The sequence below is a fragment of the Elgaria multicarinata genome, chromosome 4, assembly GCF_023053635.1.
Source record: "Elgaria multicarinata webbii isolate HBS135686 ecotype San Diego chromosome 4, rElgMul1.1.pri, whole genome shotgun sequence".
Taxonomy (NCBI): domain Eukaryota; kingdom Metazoa; phylum Chordata; class Lepidosauria; order Squamata; family Anguidae; genus Elgaria; species Elgaria multicarinata.
In genome coordinates this window covers 43,273,983-43,288,405 of record NC_086174.1, presented here as the reverse complement: position 1 = coordinate 43,288,405, position 14,423 = coordinate 43,273,983, and the positions used below count along the sequence as shown (strand labels likewise).

Sequence of the window (14,423 nt, the reverse complement as noted above, 5' to 3'; positions counted from 1 at the left end):
TTACAGTGACAGTGTCTTGATCGTTCCCACTGGGGCTTCTCAAGTCTTGGCATTTTTTCCTTGCTCTCCCCAGGGCAGGCCTTTTAGGTGCACCGGTAGCATCAGGTAACACACCAGCACATTTGGTTCAGTGGCATCATGTCCCCTCCGGCCCAGCTTTTCAAACTTTCAGTCGTGCTACGAAGGCACTTGCAAGCTTTACAGTTCTTGACAGTATTAAGCAGCAATTGTTAAAAACACAGTCAAAAAGTGAGTTCTTCATCGACTTGCTCCTGCCAAATGCTTATGTCAGGGCTTGCAAATCATGAATGGCTATTTGAATGTGGATTGGCTTCGTCTGCAATAAAGCTGATGCTTTACAAACACAATATTTTTCTTGAATGAGACTTCAAAGGGCCTTGCGTGCAAAGTGGGAGTCCCCCAAATAGAATGATAAGAACAATATTATGATCTCAAGGGAAGGAATTCAAGCTTTCCTAAGAAATGAGATCACTGAAAATGTGTCTCAAATATTCATACATTAAAGCTTATTTTGGTAAAAGCCCAGGATTTTCACCTCTTTTGTTTTCCCAAACAGTCATATTCAGTGAAAGAACATGCCAGCCATGAGCCGCTGGGTTGCACTCATCATGCTCTATATAGCTTCGGAAAACTTCCATAGGAAGCTAATTATTGTAACTGTTTGAAAGATTTGTACAGACTGAGCATTGCTTGAATGGTAGTTCAAGAAATGAAGCCGATGATACCATGTATTGCAAAGTTTCCCAAACTTAAGAAGAAAGAATAGACTTGTTGAATCACACCACAACTATATCTAGTCCAGGTGTCTGTCTCCAACAGCAGCTAGCCAGATGTTTCTGATTCCAGATCTAGCCAGATCTAAAATGTTTGAAGGGTTCTTCTCTAGAACATTATTTATTTATTTATTTATTTACCACTCCACATTCAAAATTTCAGAGCAGCAAACAAGATAAAATAAAAACAGAATAAAAACACATTAAAATTGGGTTTGTTTGTTTTTTTAAAAAAAAAATCAATAGGAAGGAAACATCCCCCTGCAATTTTATAGTTGGGGTGCTAAACATAAAAACCCCCACCTAAATATGTTACTTTTCTAACAGCACAATCCTTACAGCTCCAATCTAATAGCACAAAGACCTAATTCTCTTTTTTAGAACTGTTTTTAGATCTTCCCACTGTTTTATCCCTGCTGCTGGTTTTACTATGCATCACTGCTCATTTTATCTATTTCATTATTGTTTTTATTGCCACTTTATATTTTATCAGCAGTATCCTATGCTGCGTGTGCGCCTGCAGGACCTACTACCAGTGCAATAGGAGCTAGCGGTTCTTTAAGCAGTCAGGAACAAGTGGAAACACTAGTTTCCAGGGTTACTTTAGGAAGCGTTAACTCCCCATTGAGCTAGCAGTGGGTCCTGATGGCACAACATAACAAGTGGGAGTGTAGTGGCAGTACTGGATACTCTCCAGTATTCTTTTTTTATCTGTATACCACCCAGGAAAGTTCACATATTGCACCACCAAAAACTATAATAAATGAATTCTAGACATGTCTTCTCAGGAATACGCCCTGTTGATGTGACCTTCTCCATCTTAAGTGTGTGAATAAGATTGCAGCCTTAACTTGGTTGCACCTTGATTTGATTTGATTTATTACATTTATGTACCGCCTCGTAGCCGAAGCTCTCTGGGCGGTTTACAAAAGTTAAATAAAACCATCAAAAACATAAACAGTATAAAAACAACGGAATCCATTTAAAAACAACAGTTCTGGGGTCCGTTAAAACAAACAAACTCAGCGTTGTTAAATGCTGTTAAATGCCTGGGGAAAGAGAAAAGTCTTGACCTGGCGCCAAAAAGATAATAATGTTGGTGCCAGGCGAGCCTCATCAGGGAGATCATTCCATAATTGGGGGGCTACCACTGAAAGGGCCCTCTCCCTTGACGTCTGACAGAAACTTTGTGGCTTAGGTGTACTCTGGCTGGGAAACCTATGTCATAGTGATACTGAAATTTCCAAACCATGAAACAGAGCAAGAGGCAAGCGGGGTGCCACTTTTACAAGTGTCATTTGATCTGCAGTGTCAGACTACTGCTACCAGACAATGGCAACCATGTTTTGCTACACGCATCGTCTACAAGTGTTGTGGCAGCTGCGGGATTCTATGTAGTATTTGCTTAAAAAGTGCTTTTCCTGTAGCGAACAAGAAACAAACAGCATCTCACAAAGCGGCAGTGTTCAAAAACCCACAGTCCAGCAGTGGAGGTAGCTCTGCCTGATAGCTCCTCTGTATTTACCAGGCCAACATGGGCCCTGCCAAGTTTATTTAGCTCACACACTAGATCCAGGTAACACTTCTCTCTTCCCCTCCAGAGACAAACTTTGCTATATATTTTTCTTTAATCCCCCTTGTCACTTCTGTGGTGTCAATTACATGGAAAATCTAAAGCTTTTGATGGTATCAAGGTACAATTAAGAGTTTTCCGTACACAAGCATGGAAAAAATAAATCTGACTTCGAGTTTTGGGTAATGATTAATTCGTGACAAAAGATGCAGTGAAGCTGAAGCAGGGTTGTATTAGTCTCCAGCTTAAAGGGGGGCTCAGCAAATTGCCCCCTGGTGGGCCTTTACCTGGCAGTAGTGGTGGGTAGGGATGTCCGTTGCTGGGAATTTTGGCCCTTTGGGGGCTCATGGGATTTCTGTGGCGCCCCTGACCCAGCTTGTATTTGCTAGCTGAGCAGCGGATTTTTCCAGAAATCTGATCACTTTCTCACATTTTTAAAAACATTTGCATGAATAGACATTTGTGCAAATTGCATCTGCAATTCGTGGAATCTGTGCAAATTGCACCCGCAAATTGCGGCTACAATTTGTGTAAATGTCTAATTACACACACACACACAAACACGATGAAAAATCCACCAGGTGGCCACCTGGCAGAAGTTAAAATGGAGCCCAGGGGGCCAAGCTGCCAGAAACTTGTTGAGCTCCACCCCACAACTAGGAATATTCCTCAGATATCCTTAGTGTTGGTTAGCAGCTGCTGCAGCAATAACAAGAGGTCGAGGCTGCCATTTCAGTGCCCTAGAATGCTAAATTCAGGGCAACCTCCTCTGATCAAATCGATATGATATCAGCAAATATGTGGCAGACCCCACCCCCCTTGCATCAATCACAGAGTAAGGTCCAGGAAACAAGGTAGTAAACACTGGGGCAGGAAGAATGACAGTGTTTGTTGCACTGGCTAAGTAGACACTGAAGGCTTTTAGCACCAGAGCTTGCTGAACCCCACCCAAGGTTCAGCTGCAGTACATAGAGCCCTATTCATGAGGAGCTCCTTTGGTGTGAGTTGGGCTTGCTTCTGCTGGTGAAATCACTCACTGGGACTTGGAAGGGGAGCACTCAGCTTCTTCTTCTAAGGCAGTCCTCTGCTCTGCCCACTCAGCTGGGCCCCAGGCAAGCTCCATATCAAGCCCAGCCTGGCATTTAACAGAACTATCCCAAAGAAAAAAGTGCTATGGAATTTGATCAAGAATAACAGGTATTGTTGGGTTATTGCCAGAACTTTTCTCCTCTGGAACTCTGTTTGTGCTCAGAAACAAACACACATCACGCAGGTCTTACACAGCAGAGCTGGTTTATTTCCTTCAGGCTTCTGTGCATTCCAATTCAGATCAGTTCAGATCAGCACACTGAGGCATACACAGAGAGCAGTGATCATAGAGCAGTGATCAGTAAGCAGTGATCAGTAAGCAGTGATCGGTTCCATTTTACACAAGTGAGAAACTATATACAGATCTACACAATTCTTATCTACATTACATACAGCTGTGATGAGGCTAACTTAGAATCTTGGCAAGGTTCCCAGAACAGCCTCTATCTCAAGGTAATTGCCCACAGATAGACTTTCTCTGTTTAACCCTGAGATAGCCATACACACACAATTTTAATGACTAAGCAAGTATTTCTTTTCATATACTTAACAGTCCTCCTCTTGCGCATGTTGTTTAAATTGTGTTACAATCTGAGACCCAGCTTTAAAACATCTCTTTGTGTTTTACCATTGAACCTTCCACCTGTCCTTTCTCATTTTGTTTTACTTTGAATACCCATTTACAGGTAATGGCTTTACGACCTTCAGGTAAAGGTACTAGCTCCCACGTTTCATTTTTTTTCCATTGCTCTGATTTCCTCTGACATTGCTTCATGCCAGCCCTGAGCTTCTGTAGGTTCCATTTCCTGAATTTCCTCAAATGAAGTAGGTTCATAGGCTATTAGTAAAGCTCTATGAGAAACCTGTTTGCTTTGGTATTCATCTGAATAACGAATTGGAGCTTTGCGTTCCCTTTCTGGTCGCTTTGGCATAGTTACAGGCACAGTTTCCTCCTTTACAGTTTCTTCCCCCTCCCTCTCTTGCTGAGATTGTTCAGGAATTTCTTCTGTTTCTACAGCTTTCTGTTCTATAGGCAAACTTACATACTGTTTTGTTTCCTGCATTTGTTCATGAAAAACTACATCTCTGCTCACAATTACACTTTTGTGATATGGAGACCACAAACGATAGCCTTTTGTTTGTGTATCATATCCCAACAGTTTACATTCCAAACCTCTTTGAGCTAGCTTTCCTGGTCTGTTTTCTTTCTGAATATGAGCAAAACATTTACTTCCAAAAACCCTTATATGTGACACTCTAGGTTTTCTTTTGTAAAACATTTCATATGGGGTTTTTTCATGTACAGAGTGGTAAAGCCTGTTTAACAAATAATTTGAGGTGGACAAAGCTTCTGCCCAGAACAGGTTAGACAATCCTGACTCTTTCAATAGAGCTCTTAACATGTTCTGCAAGGTTCTGTTTTTCCTTTCTGCAACTCCATTTTGAAATGGTGAATATGGAGCAGTAAGGTCATGTTGTATACCCTCATCACTGAGGAATTTTTTTAATTGGTTGCTAAGAAATTCACCTCCCCGGTCCGTTCTTAGATTAGCTATAGGTTCTTTAAATCTATTTTTACTCCACTTAACAAACGCTTTAAACTTTCCAAAAGTTTCACTCTTCTGTTTTAACACATACACAAATCCAAATCTACTGTAATCATCAACAATAGACAAGAAAAATCTGTTTCCTCCTTGACTTGTCTCAAAAGGACCTGCAAGATCTGCATGAATTAATTCAAAAATTCTTTTTGTTGTTCTCTCACTATGTTTTGGAATGTTTGACTTATGACACTTGGTTTCACTGCATACATTACATTCTACATAGTTAGAACATGGTTTGATTTTCACCCCTTCACACAATTCTGGAATCTTAGAAATTATTTTATAGTTGGCGTGACCAAACCTTTTATGAGTTAAATGGATACACTCTTGGTGTGGTTTGCAATTGGCTATTGTTTTTGTTGTGACTTTGCTGGCTACAACTTCATTTTCTGTACAAGTATTAATTACATACAAAGATTCTTTCATTATTCCCTGCACACACACCTTGTTTCCCTGTTTTATAGTACAATTTTCTTCAGTAAAACAAACCTCATACCCCATTTCTGTTAACTGAAACACATTTAGAAGGTTTGTTTCTAATTCTGGTACATATAAAACACTTTGTAGTTCAACTCCCAGACAATCAAAATATACATTACCCACACCACAAATCTGGATTTTTGTTCCATTTGCAAGGGTAACACACTTTTGCTCTGAAGTAGAAGTTTCCAAGGTTACAAATGAAAGTTTGTCTTTTGCCATACTTATTGAAGCCCCAGAGTCCAAAAACCAAGGATTCATTGTCTCTTTGACTCTTGCTAGAAGACACTTCTTTGTTGATTCAGCTTCATTCATGTTGTTTTCTTCTCTCCACTTTGCTGTTGACTGCTTTTTCTTCTTGTTGTTGCAATCCCGCCTTAAGTGTCCTGTGGAACCACAGTTAAAGCATTTCCTTGCCTTTAATGCAGCCACCACGTCAGAAGATTTATGGCTTTGTTGAAATTCAGCCACAGGATGTTTAAGGCTCTGTTGTTTTGAAGCTTGTCTTCTTTCATAGGTTTCCAGTAGTTTTCCAGCTACATACTCAAGGGTTAAATTTTTCTCCTCTTGACTTTCCATCATGGTGACAACCGTGTCGTACGATGAATCAAGGCTTGACAAAATCACATAGACTTGGTGTATAGTTGTAAACTCCATCCCTCGTGCCCTGAGTTGATTGAAGATTTCTCTCATGCTTTTCAAATGGTTTGACATAGACTCCCCTGGTTTCAGCTTCATTCCATACAGCTTCCGGGTTAGAATTACTTTACTGCCCGCTGTTTCTCTTTGATATACAGCTTGTAGCGCATTCCAGCACTCTTTTGATGTATTCAAAAACTGAATGAAGGAAATTTGAGAGTCTTCCACAGCTAATGCAATAACTGCCATTGCTTTTGCATCGTCCTTAAACCATTTAGCATTCTGTGGATCTGCTCTATCTGGTGGATCCTCTGTGACTACATACCACAGTTCAGCCTGAATCAGATACATTTGCATTTTGTAAGACCATAATGCATAGTTAGAGTCATTCAGCTTTTCTAACAATTGATGCAAACCAGACATATTAGCTCCTGCCATTCCCTCTGCTTTAGGAATTGGTATCTCACCGTCCTCCTGCTCAGAGTCCTCCTCAGAGTCAGCCGACTGAGATTTTTCCTCACTTTGCAGCACTGGCTTTAGCTTGATGTCTTCCTTCATCAACAGTTTTCTGTTTTAGCAGACTCCTGGTTCTGATACTGCACCGTTCCCATCAAGTTCTGGTTCTTCTGCCTGGGTTAGGCTGGCGTAGGCTGGCATAGGCTAGACTGGGCCCATAACCTTTGTTGGGTTATTGCCAGAACTTTTCTCCTCTGGAACTCTGTTTGTGCTCAGAAACAAACACACATCACGCAGGTCTTACACAGCAGAGCTGGTTTATTTCCTTCAGGCTTCTGTGCATTCCAATTCAGATCAGTTCAGATCAGCACACTGAGGCATACACAGAGAGCAGTGATCATAGAGCAGTGATCAGTAAGCAGTGATCAGTAAGCAGTGATCGGTTCCATTTTACACAAGTGAGAAACTATATACAGATCTACACAATTCTTATCTACATTACATACAGCTGTGATGAGGCTAACTTAGAATCTTGGCAAGGTTCCCAGAACAGCCTCTATCTCAAGGTAATTGCCCACAGATAGACTTTCTCTGTTTAACCCTGAGATAGCCATACACACACAATTTTAATGACTAAGCAAGTATTTCTTTTCATATACTTAACAGGTATCAGCCATAGGTCAACCACTCATCCTTTCCTCTTCCAAACTAGGTATGTATTTTTATATGTATGATTTTGTAACAGCTAATCTACACAACTTAAATGTAGCAACAAGTTGAACTATGAAAAAAACTGCAGAGAGCAATTGGAGAGGGAAACAATACAAGCAATACTGCAGCCCTATTGAAGTTATCATGCTTTTTCAGCCCCCCAGTATGGTACGGCTGGGAAGTCCCTGCCTCATGGTCACAGTCTTCCCTACTATGATGAGATGTAGACATGGTTCATACATGCTTTCCAATGGTTTATTCAATATATAGTTTGTTTCTCTACCCAGGGTTGGTCTGGCAGACAATCAAACAAACCATGCTTTGTTCTCTCAATCCCTGGATTTTTCAAATTTCAATTGCTCCCTCCCTGGTTAGGTTCCACACACACACACACACACACTTGCTCACCACCTCTGTAGCCTGTCAAAATAACCCAAGTAGAACCTACAGTACTGGACTCACACATAACAACAACCCAGGGTTTAATCAACCCAGGGTTCACAACTGCACAACAAACCATGGGTTATCTTTCTGGGTTGTTTATGGTTAACAAACCATCATTTGTTAGTGTAGCTGGATTTGCATGTCACAACAACCATCAAGACTTTTCTATGCAAATACAATAAATGATAATAATATTATCAACCAAGAATTATATAACCGAAGTGTTAAATAAACCATCGGTTACTGTTATGTGTGAAGCAGAATATACTGCATTTCTATTTATAGTTTTGGCTTCTAAATTCATATCTACCTATAAAAATTAGCATATGTCAATTTTATGCCAAGACGTTTATCCTTTTTTTTTTTTTGCTGATACATTTACTCATTTTTAGCGATGCATAAGTTGTCACCCTAACCACAGTGTAGCTCCAATGTAAAGAAAATGGGGGGGGGAGGGGGGACAGAGAAAGAGCAGTTTAGCCGGGCCTTCAGAATTCTTGAAAAATGAGTGAGCATTTTGACAAAAAGCAACCTTTTATCTTCAGAGCCCAATAAGTTGATATGAAAATCAGAAGTTGAGAGAATTCAGCATATTCCTAGACATATACCTTCACTATTGACGACAATTGAAGCAGCTCCAGTTGCAGCATCCTCTGTTTGGCCTACAAATTCTAGTGAAGGAAAAAATTAAGAGGTAACATTTTAGGATGGTACTTCCAGGAAACAAACAAACAAACAAGGCAATTTACATGAACAACAGAGTAACCCACATCGCATTTTTTTAAAAAAGTTAATAATTATATTACACGTATAGCAATGCCAGGAGGAAAAACACACACACACACACACAAGTGCTAAATTACACCCACAAGACAGCAAACACAAGCTTGACATTAATTAATTGTGGCTAATTCTCTGTTTCAGCAAAAGCTGAACTTTAACACAGACTTTACTGGAAGCAGCCATGCGCTGCTTAATCTTTTATATGTGACAAGACAAACATTTGCGTGACATTCGCACCTGATGGTGTACTCAGGTACACACTTATTATTTTCATGCCTGTGGTGGAAAAGTGCTGCCTGTGAAATAGCTCCTTTAGATCAGAGAACAGAACAGAACAGCATAAGAGCAGCCTTGGCTGGATTAGACTAATAGTACAATCTGATCCATGCTTACTAAGAACTAAGCCCCATGGTGCTCAATGGGGCATATTTCCCTGCAAGTGTGTTAGGATTGCACCCTAAGGATCCATCTTGCCCTGAACTTTATTTGTAACAATGGCGAGCCAGGTGCTTCCTGGAAGCTCACAAGCAGGCAAGAAAGCAGCCTGTTTCCCCTCCCTCTAAAAATTGGCCGTCAGGAGCATACTGCTCCTGAAGCTGGAGGTTCTTTTAATTTCATTCATTCTAGGCTGTGGATGGGGTAGATGTTGTGCATTGGGGATGAACACTTTTTGTACTTATTGCTTGTTATTGTTTTGCTAATTATGGTGTATATTGATTTGGGGGGGTGTGAAAAAACAAGCCGAAGGCAAGGGTGGAACCAAGGATAATCTTGCAAAATGTTTACATAGAAAAGGGTTTAATGAAGGATGCCTACGCGTTTCGGACCAAAACGTCCTTCCTCAGGCCTTATTCAACAAGATTTTTGCAGTTGTCTGCTCAACCCTATGATTTCATTGAGCAGACAACTGCAAAAACCTTGTTGAATAAGCCCTGAGGAAGGACGTTTTGGTCCGAAACGCTTAGATATCTTTCATTAAACCCTTTTCTATATAAACATTTTTCAAGATTATCCTTGGTTCCGCCCCTGCCTTTGGCTTGTTTTTTCACTCCCTTATGGGGTTTCCCTTTCCCCCCTGCATCTATTGATTTGGGGGGGGGTGCCCTTTTCTGCTATGAATTAGAAACTTCAGCATTCACATATGTAAGTCACTTCAAGATAGCCTTTGACATTGGAAAGCGATGCACAAATGTAATAACTCTGGACTGAGGTGGTCCTTTAGGTGTTTAAGGACTCTAATTCTCAGCATCACCAGTGATCAGGGATTATGGCAGCTGTGGTCCAACAACCTCTGGAGGGCCACAAGTATCCCTCCTCTGCTGCAGACAGACCTACTCTTCACGAATTTGCCCAATTCCTTTTAAAGCCATCTAAGGCTGTAGCTAGACCTAAGGTTTATCCCAGAATCATCCCGGGTTCGTCCCTGCCTGAGCGCTGGATGCCCTGTGTGGCACCTAGATGAACAGGTTTGACCCCAGGACAATCCTGGGATAAACCTTAGGTCTAGCTATGGCCTAAGCTAACGGCCATCAGCACATTTTGCATCAACACACTGCATAACTCGATTACACCTTGTGTGGGGGACACCCTTTCTTTTGCCCGTCTTAAATTATTGCCAACTAAGTTCATCAAGTGACCCAGAGATCTAGTATCAGAAAGAGAGCTCTATCCACTTTCTAAGCACCATGCAGAATTTTACAATCCTCCTAGGTAAATGTAGGCCAGTTTTCTTCTGAGAAAGGAGAATTTGCATAGAAATGTTGTTCAGCCGTAGATGCAAAAGCAGCCTCCGCTTTTTCTCAATGCAAGACCCTGTTTGAACTTTTTATAAATAAGCCCTGCATTGCAAGGGGGTGGGGGTGGGGGACGGGAAGAGACCACACAGGGGGCTGATTTTGCTTGTGTGTAATATCCAAATCAACGCTTAGAATTGCTACCTTGCTTTGCTAGCTTTGACTGAAACTAGCCCGGTTATTAGTTGGTTTGCACTACTTGACATTTTCTTTCTAAGCTTTCCATAATTAGTAATGAAGAATTATAAAACTTCCAACCATCTGATTCTAGCCATGTTCATTGGGAAGAGAGCCTCACTATATCCGTTGGGGCCTACTCTCAAGAAAAAATGTACAGGATTCCAGCCTGAAATGAATAGAGCTAAGCAAATGGCCCAAATTGTGTTAAATACTATTAATATTATTAATATTATGCTAGCCAGTAATTTTAAAGTCTGTAAGTAGGATGCACTAGTATAATGGCTAGAGTGCTAATTAAGATGAAAATCTCAACCAATTGTGGACAGAGGGTTATATTGGAATGCTCATTGGCTACAAACAATGAATTTGTATAAATGTACATATATTGCTAGGTAGCAATTCTAAGCATTGCTTTGGATATTACACAGGCCATCCAGTGAGATCATGACAACTAGAGGTGAGATTAGGGATGTGCAAAACAGCAAAACTCGACCATGTCCAAATTCCACCTAAAAGTTTGTTCTGGCTCGTGTTCCATTTCATATTGAGAGCTCATTGTTGTTGTTGTTCGCATGAAAGTCTGTCAGTACAGTGTGCATTTTTCCAAAAGTATGCATCAATTGTGTGCATTTCTGAAAAGTATACATTTTTCTCCCATTGATTAAAGTGTGTTTGTGTGCATTTTTTTCAAAAGTACACACTTTTTTCAAACATTTTCCCCCCAAATATATGCATTTTGGAACACATTTTCTTTGGTCCATGCATTGCATTGTAAGCTCAGAAACGTATGGACTTCAACTATGCATTGTATTCAAATCTGCATTTGAGCCTGGGACATGTGAACTGGATAAATTCTTGGTCTAAAATGAAACGAAACAAATTTCTCATACATCCATATGTGAGATTTGAACCAACTGACCTCACCGCCATAGTTCATACTGAACCACTACATCACCCTTCTCCAACCTGGTGTCCTGCAGATGTGTTGGACTACAACTCCCATGCTCCCGGGGAAATATAGAAATTGTAGTCCAACACAACTGGAGGGCACCACCAAATTGGGGGGCTGCCTAAACGCTTGGAAAACCCCAGGGTGTGTGTGTGGTGGCGCGGCGTCGATTACATGACGCAGCTGCAACCGTGCACCCACCCTTGGGCTTTGCGCCGAAGCTGTGGAGAAAAAAAGTTGGGGACTTTTTTCTCCAGAGTGAGGCGAGGACACACAAGACGATGTCAATGCAAGCCCCAAAGCCCTGCTCTGGAGTCGCAATGGAGTCATAGCTGGCCTGGTAGAAGGTGACCTGTGATTGGTCTTTGCCTTCTGCCAGGAAGAGGCCACCCTGGGGGAAGGGAAGTGCGGGGTTTCTGAGGGACGCGGCGCCGGTGAAGACACCCCTGAGAAAAGCTGTACTACACTATACCATATTTCACTATAACAATTATAATATACAACGTACATAGACAAACCAAGTTCCTATAAATCATTCTTCTTCCACTTGTAATTAAAAAAAAAACACCAATTAAAAATATAGTTAAAATGTGAAAAAATTACCTGTAGTAATCCCATTTTTCTTGAAGTTTTCAATATAATCTTTACCAAATGAATCCTTTCCAACCTACACAGCAAAGATTAACAACCTTAGATCTTCCACATTCAGCTGGCATGATACAACTATATGCTGTGCATTAGTATACAAGCAGTGTATTCCAAAATGCAAATATTCTATATATCCATGAATGAAAATATCTGTTCTTTTTCATATTCACATTGACTTTTTGAGGCTGTAGTTCCAGCAAATGTTACAAACTGCATTCTGCACTTCTGTGTTGTTATCTCATTGCAACTGCAGAAACTTTAATAAGCATTCTATCTTGCAATGTAGCTGTAACTCATAATTATGAATTCGGATGTCCCACTTGGCATCTCATTCCTTTTATAAAGGAAAATATAGAAAAAGGAAAATATAAGCTGGGATGGTGGTAGAGGGTTATTGTGCTATATATTAAGAGGGGAAATGGCCTTAAAAGCAGGGTGGATAAAAATCAATGATTTTTAAAAATATTTTTTTAAAAAAATCATTTTTTTTATTTAAATCAGATTTTTTTGACTTAAATGGGATTCTTTTTAATAAAATGCTTTTTGAGGAAAAATCTATTTAAAGATAGTTTTCTATTTAAGATACATTATAGTCCGAAGGTTATTCATCATGAAATGAGGATTAGCATGAGGCTGTTTAATTTTTTTGGTAAATGTATTGCATTAATCCATTCACAATGTCATGCTCTTCTAGAGGTTTCTGTAAGATTTTTTTTCTCCTTCCAATAAAGTACAGCAGAAAAGTTGTCCAAATATGAGTGATTAACCTATTAAACTGGAGATAGTTCACCTTGCAATAATTTCATAATTATCTATCTATGTGTTTCTAATAGTATAACCAAATCAGTATTTTTTTTTATATAACTATAAAACTAATCTGAAAAGTTGCTATTCTAAAAATGAAACCTTCATCTGGTTGTAAATATTAAGATTATACCAGCAAGAATGAATCTTTGGTAACTTTGAGTTGTGTAAAATATAGTGAGGAAGAGTGCACTTGGGGGGGGGGGGAGTCACATGATTAAACTGAGTCTTTCTGAGTAGTGATTTAAATCAAATCCACCCTGCTTAAAAGTATTTACACCATTTGCTCTGCAAAACTAAACTCTATAGTTAACATTTTTGGAGTACGTTTACTCTTTTTATTGCATAGGAATCCAACTGTACTACAAAGGGTGCAATCCTATGCATGTTTAGGCCGAGCAAAGTCTTACAACTCTCAGCATCCCCAACCAGGCTGGGGAATGCTGGAAGATGTATGAGGTGTTTATAGGATTGTGCCCTAAAAATATAAAATCTACTAAAGCAGAAGGTGGATTGAAAAGTAATTTAGATGTCATAATTCGTGCTCCTAATGTATTAGTGTGACAGATGCACCCACAGTATAATTTAAAGGAAACAGCAGTATTGGTTCAGAGGATTCATCTGCACATCAGCCCTGTCAGTTCAAAGTGATCTGGGACTGGGAAGCCAACTACATTCTCCGCCTGGCAATCTGAGGCCTTCACTTCAGAGGTTGTGACATCCATTCAGTTCAAATGGAGATGCTGATGGTAGATGGCCTATTAAATGCGGAGGTGGGGCATGCACATGTCCACACTCTCCTAAATGTTCAGGTTCCCACTTTGGGTGTGCTCTTCAGTCTGGCTGTGCTCCTCGAAGTTCACATGGTATCTGTGGCCAGAGGTGCTTCTCACCAATTTGGGGGCTCTTTCTGGACAGTATGGATCTAACCATAGTCAAGCATGCTTTGATAGCCATTGACGTGACTAATGGTATATACATAGGGCTGCCCTTGACGCGTGTTTGGAAATGCCAGCTGGTCCAAAATGCAGCAACACAGTTTTTCTCCAGCACTAGCGCATCCCAACACTATTACAAGAGCCTTAAGATTCAATCCAAAGTGCTGGTTTTCGCCCTTAAAGTCTGAAATGGTAAGAAGTAAGGGGGAATACCTTAGAGCACAGGTGGGCAACTTGGAGCCCTCCAAATGTTTTGGCCTACAACACCCATCAGCCCTAGCCAGCATAGCCAATGGTGAAGGATGATGGAAGTTGCAGGCCAAAACATCTGGAGGGCCACAAGTTGCCCATTCCTGCCTCAGAGATCTTCCCCAATAGGAGTGCTGCATCAAGTGCCAATCGCTGTCTTAGAGCTGCCCATCACTGCCTTAGAGGTCGTATCCCCCATGGGGGTGCTGCTTTGGGTGCCATCACCATCTCAAGAAAGAATACCACTGCTGGAAATAGAGCTTTTTTGCTTTGGTATTTCCCTACTGTA

General features: G+C 40.6%; 1 protein-coding gene across 5 annotated transcripts in view; it reads right to left on the bottom strand.

Moving 5' to 3' along the window:
- Positions 1-14,423, bottom strand: part of RBKS (ribokinase) — a 72,285-nt gene that overhangs the window by 42,010 nt on the left and 15,852 nt on the right. For 4 of the 5 annotated variants that reach the window (XM_063124172.1, XM_063124171.1, XM_063124174.1 and 1 more), the window contains 2 exons: positions 12,099-12,162; positions 8,399-8,461 (listed from right to left, as the gene is read on the bottom strand). In XM_063124172.1, coding sequence (XP_062980242.1) covers positions 8,399-8,461; positions 12,099-12,162 — 127 coding nt within the window. The remainder of the gene's footprint in view (positions 1-8,398; positions 8,462-12,098; positions 12,163-14,423) is intronic. The other variant, XM_063124173.1, reaches the window with a different exon arrangement.